The 18,314-nt window shown below is 40.4% G+C and overlaps 1 protein-coding gene, 1 long non-coding RNA gene and 1 pseudogene across 5 annotated transcripts in view; 1 reads left to right on the top strand and 2 right to left on the bottom strand.

Annotated features, from left to right (window-relative positions):
- The window catches only part of LOC116928358 (protein turtle), a 40,232-nt gene extending 31,793 nt beyond the window's left edge, over positions 1–8,439 (top strand). Inside the window, exons 7-17 of one of the 3 annotated variants that reach the window (XM_032935434.2) lie at positions 1,265–1,552; positions 1,633–1,823; positions 1,927–2,136; positions 2,206–2,477; positions 2,574–2,746; positions 3,008–3,091; positions 3,285–3,365; positions 3,547–3,732; positions 3,819–4,055; positions 4,263–4,347; positions 5,670–8,439. In XM_032935434.2, coding sequence (XP_032791325.2) covers positions 1,265–1,552; positions 1,633–1,823; positions 1,927–2,136; positions 2,206–2,477; positions 2,574–2,746; positions 3,008–3,091; positions 3,285–3,365; positions 3,547–3,732; positions 3,819–4,055; positions 4,263–4,347; positions 5,670–7,560 — 3,698 coding nt within the window. In that variant the 3' untranslated portion in view covers positions 7,561–8,439. The remainder of the gene's footprint in view (positions 1–1,264; positions 1,553–1,632; positions 1,824–1,926; positions 2,137–2,205; positions 2,478–2,573; positions 2,747–3,007; positions 3,092–3,284; positions 3,366–3,546; positions 3,733–3,818; positions 4,056–4,262; positions 4,348–5,669) is intronic. The other 2 variants (XM_032935451.2, XM_032935442.2) reach the window with 2 other exon arrangements.
- Positions 8,440–8,443: 4 nt separating this feature from the next.
- LOC123469432 lies at positions 8,444–9,452 on the bottom strand (annotated as a pseudogene).
- A 3,963-nt stretch (positions 9,453–13,415) lies between these two features.
- On the bottom strand, positions 13,416–17,731 carry LOC116928486. 2 transcript variants are annotated; one of them, XR_006647099.1, is made up of 5 exons: positions 15,950–17,731; positions 15,836–15,879; positions 15,519–15,782; positions 15,301–15,444; positions 13,416–13,656 (listed from the first exon to the last, which is right to left on the bottom strand). It is a non-coding gene; the product is annotated as an uncharacterized LOC116928486 (long non-coding RNA). The 2 variants fall into 2 exon arrangements; XR_006647098.1 differs by having other exon boundaries at positions 15,301–15,782.
- Positions 17,732–18,314: the final 583 nt, after the last annotated feature.

Here is an 18,314-nt window from a genome sequence, read left to right as displayed (position 1 = left end):
TAAAACATGCTGTTTTATATATACGGAACGCCATTTCACCCCCTTTTTTTATAGGACACTGTTTTTGTTGTCTATTGCCATTTATTTTGGTTTATAGTAGTATTTTCTGAGATTCTATAATCTATAGGGTCATCAGGTGACTAAAGAGTATACATTTATTACGATTCTCCGATTGTGGATTGAACTAACGAATGTCCATTGCGCAACACATTTGAATTTATTTATTAATGCAGTACCGGTAGTTAAAGAATTACAACCAAAGGTGGGTATAATAGAGGGACTCTACATCCTAGATCATTTGCCGAATTTGGCATAATAATTGTCGAAACCTTTTCGCCGTATTATGATGCGATCAACGAGATTATGAAAATCCTTGTTGGTTTGATCCAGCCTTACAACCCCGATTTTTCGGACGAGTTATTGGGAAATCTATCGAAATAAATAAAGATTATCCTAATTCGCATCCAATAACCTGGATAAAGATTACATGTACCAATAAGGTGTTTGACTTAACGTCTTGACCGCGTGTTATGCAACCGTCTTCCCTCTACTGCAACTATTCGCAAACTAGTTTTCGGTGTGACGATGCCTTTGACTTAATACATAAGGTATAGAATCTATGTGGGTTAGATTGGGAAGGTTTGAACGGTAACGCACTAGCATATGATAACGCGTGATACGATACTAAATTACGCAAATTCTGTCCTTAAGACGTAGATAAGCAAAATACTGCGGATAATTGACCTTAAACTACAACAAAAGCTAACAAATTTCAGAGCACTAGCAAAAAGATTATTTAAAATTGAACGCAATGTACACTCATTAATTTCGTCCAAAGTGAGTAGTGCCTTTATTATTGTAAAACACATTTCTCTAGATGGCTATGCCGGATCTTTAAACACTTACTGAAATAAGTGGCATATTGGTGCACAAAGAGCTTGTAAAACGCACGCTCTCATTCGCTTATAATTCCAATTTTTGAAGCTTTGTCTTAGCTGGAACACGACATCTCGTGCGAGAAACGTAGGGAATTGAAAAAAATGTTCGCAGAAAAACAAAATTACAGGTCGTCCAAAAAATTAATAAATAACAAAAACAAATAACATTTTATGACTTAAAATTTAACGAGATTGAAATTCGTGTGAGGTAACCGGTACATGATCCGGAATCAATTTCATGGCACGTGGGATTTCAAGTTGCAAATAATATACAAGAATAATTGCCTGTCCCATCAACTTCATTGATCATGGTCTTTGTGCAACAGGAGGGGCAGTTATAATTGTTCCACCATTGAACGTTACAAGACTGGAGGGTGACAAGCTGGAAATGCCGTGTGAAGCTCGAGGCCTTCCTGGCAACTTTAGCGTTACGTGGTTTCGCGAAAACCATGCTGTGCGCTCGATTCCGTGGCTCGAGTCGCGTACTCTGCTTAAAAGAGACGGTACCCTGGTCATCAGCCCCGTTCATTCTGACGATCGGGGACTCTATTCGTGTGAAGTCACCAATGGGATTGGCGATCCGCAGAGAGCTTCGGCCTACATAGAAGTCGAATGTAAGTAGAACTGCTGTATTTGAACTAATCATTGAACCAATTGGTGTTGTGCGTAACGCTCGACATTTTTGCATTTCAAGATCCAGCTCGCGTGACGTTTACCCCAACGGTTCAGTATCTTCCATTACGACTATCGGGCGTAATCCGGTGCCACGTCGAGGCTCATCCACCTTTCCAATTCATCACATGGACTAAGGACAAGCGTATATTCGATCCGTTTGAAATGCCAAACGTTGGAGTACTAAAAAACGGCTCGTTGCTTTTTGAAAAAGTATGGCGTTTTAGAATTACAAGAAATATCATACGAACGAATTGCTCTCGAACTTCTATTTTCTTGATTTCACATTTTTGTTGTTGTTTTTGTATCAATTTAGGTGACACAAGAAAATCAAGGTCGTTACACGTGTACACCGTACAACGTGCATGGTACGGCAGGTTCGTCTGCTGTTATGGAAGTACTTGTCAGGGAGCCGCCAACATTCGTGACTAGACCCAAGTCGGTCTACCAGCATAAAATCGACGACGACGTGCAAATGGCCTGTGAGGCCCAAGGAACTCCCAGTCCACGCGTCACTTGGAGAAGAGTAATGCTATTGCCATCCGCCAAATGTGTGGGATCCTACATGCTTTTCTTTTCTTAATTTGGTGGACAGATGGACGGGCGGCCTCTTCCCCGTGACCGCACCCGGGAGGAACTGGGCGTATTAACATTGAGCAAACTTCGTCGCACGGATTTCGGCTATTACGAATGTCATGTCTCAAACGAGGTGGCTACGTTGGTGGCCACTGCTCATCTCGTCATTGAAGGCACCACGCCCCATGCTCCTTACAATATTACCACAGTGTCCAGTGAATTTTCCGTCAGCCTTGAGTGGCTTCCAGGCTACAGTGGTGGATCCGATTACTCTCAAAACTATGTCATTTGGTAAGTCCCCTCTTCATTTAGCGGCCCCCTATTTGCTCAATAACAACACTGAGACACACTTGAACTTGTGCAATCGAATCAATATGAATCAATCAGGTATCGACAAGAAGGTGCTACCCAGTGGATTCCTGTAGACGTTGATCCACCAGCCAACACGAAAACGGTCATTCACAATCTACAACCAGGAACGTCTTACGAGTTCCAGGTCATTGGCAAGAACATCTTAGGGGACGGTATGTTCAGCAATATCGTCAAGGAACGCACTAAAGGTATGCAAAGTATATAACATTTTGGTGCATAACCAATCAAATAATAACTAAGAACCGTGTTTTAAGAATAATAATGATCCCCTCTCCAAGTCCCTTGAAAATTTCAATCGTCTAGTTTTATACATTTTTATTTTTTGCAAACCAATGAATATTCCGAAACGACACGTAGCGATAAAATTCGTTGAATGTATCTCAGACATGTCTCGGAACATAAGCATAATAACAAAATTTCACGCACGATGGACATGTCTTTGCGTTCAGGGCAAAGGCCTCCTGATCCACCACCTCCGGGTCCTAGTCGAGCGACCACTTCACCGGCCCCATCGAATAGCGGAGATTCTGACGGTAACTAACCATCTAATGAACAAACGGGAATGCACAGAGCACGCGTAGCTAAAATATCCCCTTTCTCGTTTTCCTAATTTTTGGTTATGAAATTTGCATCGTAAAATAGATTTAAATATTTTCTTGTGACAAAGGCATTTGTTTATTTTTGAGTTTTTTGTTTTGTTTGGTTTTTTATTCGTTTCCGTTTCAGAACTGCGGAAGTACAATGTGATCGTTTACCCAACGGATGCTCGTGGGTCTACATACATTCCTGCTTTGTTTCGCCCAACAGGTTGGAATTATTTTCGGTTTAGTTTTTTGTTATGATGTAACCTTTTGTTCGTGAATGCGTTTGGTCTAGTGGTCTGTAGTACTTGGTGTTGGTGTAAATCTACAGTTTACAAGTTATAAGCAAATACCATAACCCAAGGACAACGTCGCAAATTATGTTTTGTCTTTTGCACGTTTCCTAGGCCCACCCCCCATAGCACCAGAGAACGTAACACTGACAGAAACGTCCGATGGAGTGGTACTTTCATGGAGCTATCCGCGCCGAGGAAATATAGCCATTGCGTATTTCACTGTGGATTACTGCTACGACGAACAATGGAGGCGGCTGAGCAAGACAGAGCTCAAACCCACAGAAACTTATTTTCAAGGTGTTCGTCGATCAGATAACTAATCAACGAAAAAATAATTGATTTTAAAAGTTTGTCGATGTTGTTAACGCATTCGTATTTTTTAGTAAAAAATCTGAGTCCCGGGAAGACCTACGTGTTCCGGATTAACTCACATACGTTGACAAGCCAGGCCTCCAGTGAGAAAGTTACGTACATAATTCAGCGCAAAATCAAAGATAAAGCCATCACAGCTGGCATTGTCGGGGGAATTCTTTTCTTCATTGTGGCTATCATCTTGGCCGTCTGCACCGTAAAATGTGTCAACAAGAGGAACAAGAGACGAAGACGTGAACAAGAAAATGGTAATTTCTTACTGTGACTTCGATTCCGGGGTGCCAACATATTTTTCACCCCCTGTATTTGCACCCATGTAGTCTACATTTTCGCATTGATATTTCCATCTTCAGCAGAATGAAATATCAAAATCATATTATTGAATTTAAGTTGAATGTATACGTTATTGATTAGGTTATCAAATTCCTTTGTAACCTTGTGCATTTTCCATCCAGCTTACAGCATGGTGGCCTGTCAAATGTCAGCAGATACTCGAAATGGCTGTCAGTCGGGCTCTGCCAAGTCGGTGCCTTCCAGAAAGTAAGCTCTTATTTTTCCTACATTTGTCTCTGAAAACGAGGTTGGGAAATTAACAATCGGCACAATAAGCTGCTGTTTTTCTCTGTATTGTCCTGTACTGTACGTAAAGTGTATACCGTACCGTGTGCTTGTCTCTAGAATGTGTGACCTAATGCCAGAATGATAATTTTGCGACTCTTAGCAGCATGTAAGATAAATTGTTTAGATATACAGTCATCCAGCATAAATGTGGAGAAGTCCAGCTAATAAGCCAATTGGTTTGACTTACCTTAATGTTTCTGTAGGCTCTCATCCGAGCTCACTTCCTCCGAGGCAAGCATCTTAGCGGCTACTATAGCTAGTCTGATGCTCAACCGTAGTAGCGTAGCGGGTCATCGTAAGAATTGCTCATTAACTTACCACTGGGAATTTTCAGTTTCCAAAGCGGCACATCCTGTTAACTATATTCTACCAATTTGACAATCTAATCACACCGTTTGACGGCACATAATTCTTTCAGTCTCATTGACTGGAATCCCATGCAAGTTCCCACCTTCCCTATTCTTAGCGACTAAGGTTTTGGGGTTCCCTTGTCTGTCCGAAAACAAAACTTGATTTATTATTTTTAAATTACTTTTACCAATTTACCATTGACTTTGACTTACTAAACCGTGCTATCCATGGGAACTGTTATCTGACGTTTTCTCTCTATTCTTTTCCTTCTCACGCTGCTCTTTCGGGTACCTAAGGAGGAAAGGTGAGCGAAGTTTGATTTCTCGTTTCGATTGTTTCCGTTTATAGAAGATAGGCTTCATTGCATGGCTTACCTCACATGTGATTTCAATTTTAAAAAACAACAATTTATCGCAAGAACAATATATTTACCTTTTTCCACGCAAAGAAAACTGCCGTTCAAATCGTATTGGCGATTTCTTCGACGCATAAAACACATACGTACAAATAAACTAAATGAAGCCCCTTGATATTTTCGACAACGAATTGAAGAAAAGGGCGTATAGAAATCGAAGCGAGGTTTTAATGGCAGTTGCAACTGTAAAAGTACGAATCCGAGATAAATATATTGTTTGCAAATCTTTTCGGAAAATAATCCGGCAACTTCTTTTACGAACGCATGCTGTACGATTCGCACTGAATACCGTTATTCGCTGGCGAAAGCTCTACGGAGAGTTTCCAGAATACTTTGCACTTCAGTAATGCCAGTCCTTTAAGATACTGGAAGACGATGACGATTTATTTACCAATTTAATAACAAGCGTCTCTAAATTATTATTCTTTTTTGTGTTTGTATTTTTTTGTATTGTTATTTAAAAATATCATCACAGAGGATGGATTGGCCGACTGCCCTCTATAACGCGGCTGTCACATGTGAAGCGAGGAGCGGCCTCTATCCGCCATATTTTGCATATTTGTCCAGTGAAGTTGCGGGAGCAAGAGCAAGAAGGGAGAAGAGCGTCAACAGCAACGTGGTCAGGGACAGCCAACCTGCAATCTGGATCTGAAACGACTAGCAGGGAGGCTGCTGATTGGCTCGAGTACGGTGCGGCTGAATTGCAGACACGGAACGCCAGACGGCGTTTGCAGGCTAGATACAACGTCCAGGCTGAATTTCTCCAACCGGCTGGGTGGATTTCCCGAACACCGGAGGGCAAGTTCGTAGTCGAAAATGAAGGTAGTCAACCGACCCGTCCAATCTACGGCTACGGCTCATCAGTCACAAGTCCCGTGGTGGAAAGCGGTGTTTACCGGATTGGTGGCGACCGTCTTATTTGGCCACGGCCAAAGCCAATCTTGCGCAGGGAACTCAGCCCAGTACCACCCTATGGCCGGCCGCTACCTTCAATGATGTCGCAACCAGTTGCTTATTCGGCAGCAATGTTACGTGATCCTACCGTTATCTCTCCCCAGTTCGGACGCCATACTATCCCACTCCAGCCATCTCCTGCTGCGCATATGTTACCTACCAGCCGTCACGGAGCTATTCGATCAAGTTCGCCAGGTCCGGGACTGTTGCTGTCACCCTCATTGGCAAATTTTAGCGACATGAGTTCAGTTCATCAGCCCAGCTCGGCAGACCGGTCTTTACATACCACTCGTTCGTCACGCTTTTCCTCTTTTCAGAAACAACCTACACCAGATTTGCCTCCGCGCCAAAAACGCAAAATCAATCAGTTTTTCCCAGACGCTGCCGTTCTATCCTCTTCTGGATCACCAAGTCAGTACACACGCGAGCTTCCTTCGTTGCTTCCGATTCATCAGCAGCTGGTTGCCCACCAATCACCGCGGGAAACCTCACCTCCGCTAGAACAGATGCGTACTGTCCGCGCCGAAGTTCACTCGACTGAAACACCACGCAGTGCATCAAAGCAAAGGGTTCAAAACGAATTCGGCTTGCTCCTAAATACCGCTGGAAGACATTTTCACGCTCCGCCTCCTTTCCGACCGCCTCCACCACCTGCTTACCACCAGCTTCCTTACACAATTTCGTACCCACCGTCTTTGCAGCGCCCATTGGCTACGAGTTCACCGCCCCGAAGTCGTCTTTTCCCTGTCGGTTCTGCGCCCTTTCCTCCTGGCCATTACTCTCGACGTAGTGATGATCCGCTCGGTTCACCCAGGCGACGCTCACCTCTAACCATAGCAGTTCGTTTAAGTCCATCTCGGACGCAACAGAGATTGAGTGAGAGAAGTCGTAATCAAATTGTTGAGTACTCTCCACAAAGCCAATCAAGTTCAAGTGGATTCGACAGTAAAAACACGTCTCAACAAAATCAGAGTTCGCAATCTGGATCCGGACAGTCGCAACTGGTGCCCACTGACTCTTCTACGGCACTATGGGGGATGTCTCCACACAGCCAAGTGACTTCGGGTGAATCTACCTACGTCAACTGGCCAGTTAAAGGACTAGCAACAGCTTCTTTCTCTTTGCTTGATGCAAGTGTCGACAATCACTACGAATTCGATACAACGCAAAGTCCAAACGAGACGGGACAGCAGGATTCGACACTTCATTCGGCCACTTTCATTTCACCTCCTACAGGCAAATCTGTTGATGTACCTGCAGACTCTTCCGGACCTGGACCAGGACGACATAGAAAAGCTGGACCAATATCGGCCCGATCAGAAAATATTGAAGCCAGAGTTCAGGCCATGAAGGAAGAATTTCAGGAATACCGAAAGCGAAGGGCTCGGGGTCTTCTCGAAAGTGCGTGTTAACTTGCTGTTCTTAAATAATGACTGATGTTTGTGTTACTTTATTTATTCGTTTAATTTTAATAACGAATGCCAGATAAAGAAGAAAACGAATACTCATTACTTTCAAGTTAGGCTTCATTCCACGATCGCTGCATTCCGCATCCTAATTCCTCCAAAGTCTCAATTCCTTGCTACTATTCAACGCAAACGTATACCTTGTAACAATGTGTGCATGCATTTCGTACATAAAAACTCGATTCACAAATTTGCGTGGCAAGGGCCCTAAACGTACCGTCTCGTCGTGAAGGTTGGATCACATTAGGCAGAAACATAAAATCCATGATACGAGTGAATGTCATTGCGTAGATTTTCCACTGCCAATTGCTACTGTAATTAAATTCAGATAACCTTCGCTCGCGTTCAAATTCATCCAAAATTGATTACAGATTAACCAGCTTCATATGTAGTACATCAGATTATAAATAGAGCGCCATTTCCACGGGAGGAGACCGTGGCAAAATGAGAAGAAATGGTCGCTCGCCTGGTCTCATATTTTACATAGTCTTCTCTTTCGATTTAGCACACTTCCTCACTTCAGTTTCAGTTCTCTTTTGATTAAAATTTAAATGAAGATTTCAGTTTTCTTTTGAACGCAATTTTGATGGAAGAGTTGTCGTCATTGTCTTTGACTACGTATGTGCGTGAAAATTTGCGACTGAAATAACCATGTTTGATATGATACATCTGGTGTTACAGCTTGTGGGAATGACACCCTAGAATATAAATACTCTTGTTTCATGCCAGATTCCTGTTTCTCTATTTAAAGCAGAAACTTTGATGATTGGTTCTGTAACCTTACTTGGTTTCTTCCAGTACAAATTGAAGGCTTGTCTCACCCTTCACATGTGTTCAAGTCATTTATTCTCACACTGCAGACAGTTTTATCGAAAGAAACATACAAGCATCAGCAACCTACTAATTGACTTTTACCTGATAAAGTCTGCTTCATTCTGGTTTGGTCAAGTTTCTTGGCTAAAAAAACAAACAAACATGAAATACAATAGCAATAAATGTTATTACTACGGCTACACAGCAACTACCCTTACTTGATTCTCGCTGATTATTCCGACCATACAACATTTTCTGGCGAAAATTTGATGGAATACTACAGCCAGGTTTTGAAAACTTGTTCTTCCATTTTTTTGATTCAAGGATTGCTACACTAAAATCAGGGGATATTACATCATCTTTCCCTAGTGGAATGTAATGTTCAAATCCTAAAAGTAGTAAAACGGCTTTAATAACAAATGGTTTCTATTAGATTTTGGGGAAACTACTTATGTGTTTGCTTGTTGCATCTTTTGATTTGGATTCCTTTATTCGTTTTTTTCCCCATCTTGGAATTGCACAGGCTGAGCAGAAATTATATCCACCAGATTGTTGGGTAACCTTTTCGAGGCCAATGACTGTAAATGTTTCTGCTTCTGTTCCTTCATTCGTGCTTCATTATTCTGACCCTGCTTTTTCTTTTCTGCCTTAGTACTTTTCTTCATTTGTTCTTCTGCATTAAGGATAGATAGTGCAGCATTTTTTGCTTTGCTAAAAGAAATTTCATCTGGAGCTTCATCAGAATCAGATGCAGGTTCGTTGGTTTCCACAACAGATTCTTTAACATAATTTCCTACACAAAAAATGTGATTAAAAAATGAGTATCAGCACAAATAAACAAAGAGAGTCGTTCTGAAACCTGAGGGAATGTTGAAAACAAGATCACTATCCTCTGGATCTGGACAATATTCATATTGGGCTGATGACATTTTTTCTTTTTTAATATACTTACGCATGCGTCTGATAGTAATACCACGATATAATAGGAAAGGTACACTCTCGCGCTATCCCAGTCTCTTGGAAGAAACGGCGGGTGTTCAGTAAAGGGTCCCAAGATTCCCCGCCAGGTTCGCTAGTATAGGAGGCCCCTCGCCTCTCGGGGGTATAGAAAAATTGGGGTTTTTCGTTCGTTATCTATAAAATTACCAATCAATGTGTCCAGAAATTGATTTCATTTAAGCTTAATTTAATTCCCTATCCTTAAATACCTAATTCATCTAGATTAAGCAATTATTTATATGTTAAATTTGTGATTGAAATTCAAAATTTTTTGAAATCTGCGCCTTTCGCAACATTGCCAATTTCATTATAATAAACACGTTTGTCTTCTCTCTAGTGCAGCAACTTTTACACCTTTGTTACACCTTTGTTAACAATGGATATATTTAATAAATATTGACGAATTCTGTTTATAATGGATTCTGCACTAGAGATATTTATAATAATTTATAAATAATTAATCATCCCTAGTTTATCCATTATCCCCATATCCACATTTGAATCACCCATGTTTACATATTTTCTTGACACTAGAAACGCAAAAAATACTAAACAGCATCCCTAGCCTTTTACTTGAATTAATTTTCATGGATAAACTAGGGATGATTAATTATTTATAAAGACTGGAGAAGACGCAGAATGTCTTAAAGTGTAGTATTCTAGAACATTTCCTGAATTGGAAAAGTATTACTAGGGTAAATAAATCAAAAACCCCCTTTTTTCCTATCTCCCCCTGCAATCGAAACCCCCCTGGATTTTTTTAAATTTTGCAACGCAGCATCCGAAACTCGTCTATTAAACAAAAGGTTTGACTTTCTTTTTTAAACGTTACAGGTTCGAAAACATTTGATTTCCTTATTGACTGGATGTCAAAGACTTAGAATAATAGTAACAGTAATCACAGTTAACATTGATTTTTAATTAGAATTCACAGGTGTTTACTTTTTTTTGGCGGCATAATTTGCACCGAGAAAGATTAATTTGTCCACATTTTGTGGATCCAAACGCTGGCGTTGTTGAGTGACAACATTTCTTCCGGTACTAAAGACTCTTTCAGACGGTACTGAGGTAGCAACTATCCCTAATATTTGTCTGGCGTATATTGCAAGAAGCGGAAAATCGTATTGACGCCCCTTCCACCAAGACAAGATATCTAGCTCGTCCATTTCATCGGCAGATAATTTTGGAATGGCGAGGAAGTTTTGCATTTCAGCCTTCAGAAGCTCTTCTCGGGTTCCATTTGTAGCAGGTTCCGCATCCAAGACGATGCCGTACAAAGCCGATATTTTGATTTTTTTACTAGATGAATGATGGCGCTGTCGTATTTGCTGTCTGCATTGAGTTTTCTGTTGGTGTCGAACTACAGGATTCAGTCAGTCAGTTGACTGACTAACTGAATCCTGATTGACTGGTTACTGTCACTGAGAAACATGTTGCGCTAATCATCACTTCCTTGGAAACTTGGAAACTTTTGAGTTTTTTTTTATTGTTTGAACAAAACCAAACAAACAATGGAAAAATTTTTTGAAATTGTTTGACTTTTGTTCAAACAAACCCAAGCAAGAAAAAAAAATTATTTATTTACTCGAGCAAAAATTTACTTGATTAATCGAAAATTGCTTGAACAAAATTTGCTTGTGCACATCTCTGCCCAATGAACGAACCATCCCCTCTATGACTCTGATGTTACGTATAATAAATTTAAATGTGTAAAGCCGGCAATACTTTTATTTGTATTCAAATTCATGTCAGAAAAAGGCCTACTACTAATGCTTAAGGCCCAGTGCCGGATTAAGATTTTTTTCTCCCTTGGGCTTTTGACTAATTTGCGCCCATTTATTTTTAAAAATGATTAAGAAACAATATTTTTGCTTTCCAAGTTTGTATTGACAAGAAACAGGATAGCTCTTTCCACAAATTACACATTTTGACAGTGACTTTGATTCGCAACACTTGTTTTAAACTTGTACTTTTCGAATTTTTTCTTTCACAAACTGCTCTATGAGATCGTCGAAAGAGAGACATTTTATAAATTCGCTTTCAGTCGACATAAGAGAGAGAAAGTTTAGTCTATTTTGGCCCATAGTTGTCCTTTTTTCGTTTTTTATCAACTTAAGCTTCGAAAAAGATCTCTCCCCCGAAGCTACACTTATTACCATTAGAGATAGAAAAATGCGAAGGGCAATTTCAACATTTAGGAAAGTTAACTGCACTTTTTGTGTGAATAGAGTTTGATACATCATATTCACAGTAAATGACTTTTCGAAATCTGGGCTTTCTGTCTCAAGGTACTGCTTAATGTATAGGCTGAAATGTGTCAACTCATTGGGAAACAATTTCTCTAAGTAAGAACTATACTGAGTTTGCAAAATGGTGGCCTTTTCGATCAAAATATCAAAATCCAATCTCCAAGAAACATTGATAAATCCGAATAAGCCAGCAACTTTACTGTAAGCGTTTGTCCGGGAAATTAGAGCTTGCGACAAAGAGTCCAATATCGGAAGAAATCCATCCACTCAAAAGCGAGTTTGACCTGACAGAACGACATCTTCGCTTGGACCATCATTAACTTGCTGTCGACGCCTTCTTGGTATTTTATCTGCATCTCTATATTTTCCGTTGGGAATCAACTCTAGGGCTTCGTTTTCAAAGTCATCAAATCTTTCTCGCTGATTAGCTACGAAATATGTTAAGGATTTCATCATCAACACAGCGCTGCCCAAGTCCAAAGTTTCGGATTGCAAAGTTTTGCTTACTATATTAAATCTCTCCATGACTGAATTCCAAAGTTTTGTCATTATGGCAGTTTCACGAAATAGCATGTGGTCAAATAAAGATTTGGCTTGATGCCTTGTATCAGGCGTTTGTTGTAAATCCTTCAACAATTCTTCAAGCGCATCTTGAATTTCGGTATAGCCAAACGAAAGAGCTTTGACAGCATCAGCTCGTGCAGACCATCTAGTGTCCGAAAGGCGCTTGACAACTAACTCTTTTGGGCCAATGTTTTTAATTAGCACTGACCAACGATGAGTTGATCCAGAAAAAAAGGAAAAAAGTTGTTGGACAATTCCGAAAAAGCGAGTGACCTCAAGACAGCTTTCAGCTGCACAAACCCCAGCAAGGTTTAGTGAATGGGCCGTACAGGGAATGTAAAAAGCAAGGGGATTGTTTTCAATTATTTTAGCTTACACGCCATTGTACCTTCCTGACATATTAGCAGCATTATCGTGCGATTGCCCTCGTGCATTTTTAATGTCAATTTTTTGGTCCTCGAAATATTTAAGAATAATGTTGGTCAGATATTCACCAGTACTTTCAATAGGAATAAAGGACAAAAAACGTTCGGTAGCTTCATGAGATGTTACTGAAACATATCTGATAATCATGGAGAGCTGGTCAACGTGTGTCAAGTCTGGTGTAGAATCAATGGACACAGAAAAAAATCTTGCTTCTTGGATTTCAGAAATAATTAGAGAAAGCACTTTCACACCCATAATTGTAATTAACTCTTCGTAGATGGTCGAAGATAAATAAGATCAGCCCTTTCCTTTGTTGCCATATTCTTTTAAATGGTTACAAATGAACGGATCAAACTGACTCATCAATTCAAGAATACCAAGAAAGTTGCCGTTTTTTGGCGATCCTATTAGTTCGTTATCTCCACGAAGTGGAAGGCCTCTTTCACACAGAAATTTGATGACAGCAACAACACGCAATAACAATGATTTCCAGTATGAGCCTTCTGTGCTTCTCACTTCCTCTATATGCTGACCAATTTTTCCAAAAAGACGCCTTCTTAAGGCCAAAGTAGTTGCGTTTGTTTTATGACTTTTGCTATCTTCGTGCTGTCGAAGTGAAGAATCACCATGCTTCCAGTCTTTAAATCCCACACAAGGATCTCCAAATGTCGTTGACGATGGTAATGAAAAAAGGATGCAAGGAAAACAAAATATATTTTCCTGTTGCCGGGGGAAAGAAAAATCCAATCCCGCAAAACTTAAACTGATTAATGTTTTTCTGATCCGTTTGAAGTACTCGGTAAAAAAAACCTTTCGAAAATTTTCTATTTTGGTCAAAAAATTTTTGCAAGGATGCCTCAAAATTAGACTTATCGTCGTGGTGCTGACATTTTTCTGGCCCGTTTTTAATCCAATACTAGAGTAAGAGTATAAATCAACAGCTTGAGCTCCAAAGAGGATCGCGCCTACGTGACTGCAGCATTCTCCGAGACTACGCATTAATGGAAAAGAAATTTCAACCAGAAGTAATATTGTCGCACCAAACTCGGAGAGCGTCTGAAGACTCCAGGGAACTACTCCTACGGAGCCTAGCTCCGGGAGCTCACCCGATGGAGACTCATCTAACGCAGAATCAGGGCAGCGTTTTATACCGTCGCGCGAATTACTCCCCTTCCGGACTGCATATCTGCGTATCTTTCTTGGAGCGGACTTCTCCCGATAATTTCTTCACCACGATCGCAGCTTTGTCCAAGGAGCGGATGACTCATCTCTGCGAAGAGATAACCAATATCCCCTTTTCACCCGCGACAGGTCCCCCTTCTTCAAGACAGGCGACCCGACTGTACTAATCTTCTGCGATCCACGAAGGTTGATGAGACTAAAAAAAATCAGCTTGCGTCCTCTTGGCAAATAAGGGACTTTTACTCCTTCGTTTTTCTTCTTTCCGGTTGCGCTTACTTGTTTAAATGTTTCTTGTATTTCCCGGATAGTCTTAAGGATTTTCCCTTTTTTTTTTTTTTTTTTTTTTTTTTAACCGCCTGCCTTCGCCCACGGAAGAGGCGCTGCAATCGCATATCTTCCGGCCGTTTGAGATTTACCATCCACTCGTTCGGGAGCCTTGTACACTTGAACCAGCTCCCCATCTGTTGTGGGTAGAATGTTATTCAAAGCGCTCCATCCATTGGTGCGCATCTTCTTCTGAATTTTTTCAGAAGATTGGCGGGCTAATAAATTTTCTGACAATTTCCATAGCTTGTCTTTGTGGCTGCTCAATATGCCTTGATGGCACTACAAATTGTTGTCCCCCGACCGGAACAACTGGACTCGTCGCCGCTCTCAAATCGACCTCGGTTTCTGGATCCGAGTATAAGCCTCTTGAAGTCTCGACTGATTCACCCTGACTGTCAGCTTCTTTGGTCAAATGGTCCTTTGGAATAGGACCTTCAAAATTTAGGGCTTCACCAACAAAGGAAGTTCCACTCTCCAACGATGAGGCTGGGATAGGTGAAGTTTCTACCGGAACGCTTGACAGTTCTCGAAGCGGATGTAATCGTCGGCTGGGGTCTCTTGGGCAACTAGGTAGCCGTGGGTTTGTCCTCTTCGGCATCGGGGGTAACGATGACTGCAGCACGACTTCGTTTACTCTCAGGCAACGAGCTGCGTCTTCAACAATTGCCACAAAGCAGCACAAATTTGTTACTCACGGGTAACGGACTGTATCTCCACCAATTGTCGCACGAATTGTATTGGAACAAAGAATACACGAATACAACAAGTGATGACTTAAATTCTAGACAATTATTCACTTTTAACTAGTAACAATAAGGGATGACCATACCAAACTCGGAGAGCGTCTGAAGACTCCAGGGAACTACTCCTACGGAGCCTAGCTCCGGGAGCTCACCCGATGGAGACTCATCTAACGCAGAATCAGGGCAGCGTTTTATACCGTCGCGCGAATTATTCCCCTTCCGGACTGCATATCTGCGTATCTTTCTTGGAGCGGACTTCTCCCGATAATTTCTTCACCACGATCGCAGCTTTGTCCAAGGAGCGGATGACTCATCTCTGCGAAGAGATAACCAATATCCCTTTTCACCCGCGACAATATCTTTATATAAGCAAGAACAAATACCCAGCAATGCAATCGCAATGTGCAGTAATGACACCGCCAGCAGAATTAAATGCCACACAGGGTCTCAATGGTGGCAGATTAAATGCCATAGAGTGGTGCACTTTTGCCTGTGCCAAAACATTCCCATTACCTAGTTTTAATACCCTAAAGTAAAAAAAACAATCCATCGCCAACAAGTATTTCGTAGGATTTGCAGCTTTTGTAATTCTTCATTTCACCTGCTGTGTAAAAGTTGTTTCGGTATACGAGGTAATGCCAGATGTCACCAAATTCAACTGATGGTAAAACATGCTCAAACTCCTTATGTGATGTCCAGTATCCATTCTCGATGCTGTATTGGCAATCACATCTTACATCATTGAGCTTCGACAGGTATCTTTCTTTAGCATCTTGGTAACGTTGAAGAGTAACTGGATAAATCAAACAATTCTATGACAGCATCATAGACAAGTTCTTCCATGTTCTCATTTGACATTCCTATTCTAAAATGTAGCCATGATTATTAATGGAAAATATACGCGTTTCACTTTATTACCATTTAGTGTTGTTTTGAATTTTCTTGTTTACATTTGGATAGCCCTATACACGACATAAAAAGGTGACCATTAATTTTCAGTTTGCGACAATATAATTAGGCTTAATCTCTTACCCAGATGATGGTGCTAGTTATCCAATGCACTGAAACACATAAAAATTTAACTGAGAGGAGAATTTTTAATGCTAAACTTGTTTCCCTATTCAAATGCCAGCAAAACAGGGTATGACTGGAAAAAAAATGGAGGATACGCCGTTGCCGGACTAGTGGTGGCAACCAAGTTTTTTTTTTTGTTACTAGGTATTACTAGGTAAAATACCAAGTTTTTTTTACAAAACTAGGTATTACTAGGTTATTTACCTAGTTTTCACAAAAACTAGGTACGGTAATTGCAAAAAAAAACTAGGTACTAGGTACTAGTAAAAGTACTTTAAAAAACTAGGTAAAATTTTTAACTAGGTAATTACCTAGTTATTTAGGTACCTAGTTTCAAAATTCAAACTAGGTACAACTTTTAAACTAGGTTCTTCAAAAATGTTTAATTTCCCAAAAAATCAAATGTAAGCTGCAGTACCCATACCAAATAAAAAATTACCATAGACTTCGATTTTGAATCTCTTTGTATTCACTTATTTGAATTACTGAAAAGAAGAAAACAGATTAAGGGTTTATGTCAAATTTCTTATTGAATCTGAAAAGCGTTTGCGATTCTAGTAAAACTGATGACACGTTTGTTTTTTTGCCTTTGCAAGAAAGCCCACTGCAAGAAAAAAGTCGCTCTGCGGATGCAGACGTTGCTGGCATGGTCAGATATTGAAATGCTATTCCAGACAGATTGGAAAACCTCCCTGCCCTAGGGTCAATTTCCGCATCGAACTCTCCCTTGTCCAATATATCCAAGTAATCCTTAATCTCCATTTTTAATTCTACGAGACTTGTATTGCAACGCATGGCTGGACATGGAGTGTCAACAAGTCTCCTTCGTTTGAAGAGCTGTGTATGCTCTGAATCAGAACCAGACAGTAAGATCTCTGTGTGAACTGTGATTGGCAAAGTAATAGTTAGTTAGTCTAAAATTTGTAGTGAAAAATCTTGAAGAAAACGTGGTGAAACTGTGAGAGATAAAACGTGGTGAGGGACTGTGGGCGCGAAAAAACGTTGAGCAGCCTGCACAAAGAAATATCAAGTGTGTCACATAAAAATGAATAAAAAACATCGTTGCCATTATTTTGACAACGCTGCATAAAAATCAAAATTACATAGGTAATTATCTAGGTAATCATTTTTAAAAACTAGGTATTACTATTACTAGGTAATTTCTAGGTAGAAAAATGGACCAAAAACTAGGTAAAAGTAGAGAAAAAAAAACTAGGTAATACTACCTAGTATTGCCACCACTATGCCGGACTACAGGAATCCTGCTATCCGCACGGTGAAAGAGGTCTATGGGATCGAAATACTCGATCGATTCGTTTTTATCGCAAGTCGATTAGTGGCAATCGGGTTTGCATCGCTGATTACGTATTCCGATTGAGGCCCGAACTCCCCGCCCCGATGCCACGAAATGTGATCCCCGATTGGCAAAAAAGCATCCCGATATGCTCGTGGTTTCCCTAGTTGTTATATCTTAGTTGTTTAAGGATAGTGATCACATGAGACGCCAGATTTAGTCCATTCTTCCTCAAAAGACAGAAAACGTCCAATTCAGTGATGTGCACAAGCAAATTTTGTTCAAGCAATTTTCGATTAATCAAGTAAATTTTTGCTCGAGTAAATAAATAAATTTTTTTTTCTTGCTTGGGTTTGTTTGAACAAAAGTCAAACAATTTCAAACAATTTTTTCATTGTTTGTTTGGTTTTGTTCAAACAATAAAAAAAAAACTCAAAAGTTTCCAAGTTTCCAAGGAAATGATGACTAGCGCAACATGTTTCTCAGTGACAGTAGCCAGTCAATCAGGATTCAAATTCAATCAGTCAGTCAGCGTTTCAGTAGACTTCAGTTTTCAGAATTCAGACTGCTGTTCGTCAATTGTCATCGTCATCGTGTGTTCGTCAGTTCGTGTCTACTGTGTATGTGAAAAGTTGGAAATCGCAAGGTAATTTTTGTATTAGTTGTACATACTAGTGCAACTAGTACTAGACATTAAAGCTAAATATATAACTATAACGAAGGTTTTTTTCACATTTATGAACCTTTGTTCCATTGTCGCCTTTTGAACGCAGGAGTTTTACGTGCAAGTGTTGTGCCACAACTCATTAATACCATAGTAGTCCCATTCTGCCCCAGAATATTCGTTCTCTGAGTATCCCATCTTTCGCCTTGCGACTACTTTGGACATCAGATTTAAGACCAACGAATCTAGTTTAAAAACCGTCGTGGACTTCGTGGATGCGATAAATTATTATGATCGAAAGTTGGGTCCTCTTCCTCCGTCGGAGCCGTCAGCTGCAAGTTCTACACCACCAGAAAACTCAATGC

Source organism: Daphnia magna, linkage group LG1 (assembly GCF_020631705.1).
Source record: "Daphnia magna isolate NIES linkage group LG1, ASM2063170v1.1, whole genome shotgun sequence".
In the NCBI taxonomy this organism is placed as follows: domain Eukaryota; kingdom Metazoa; phylum Arthropoda; class Branchiopoda; order Diplostraca; family Daphniidae; genus Daphnia; species Daphnia magna.
The sequence above is the reverse complement of the archived record's forward strand: the minus strand, read 5'-3'. Positions and strand labels throughout refer to the sequence as shown.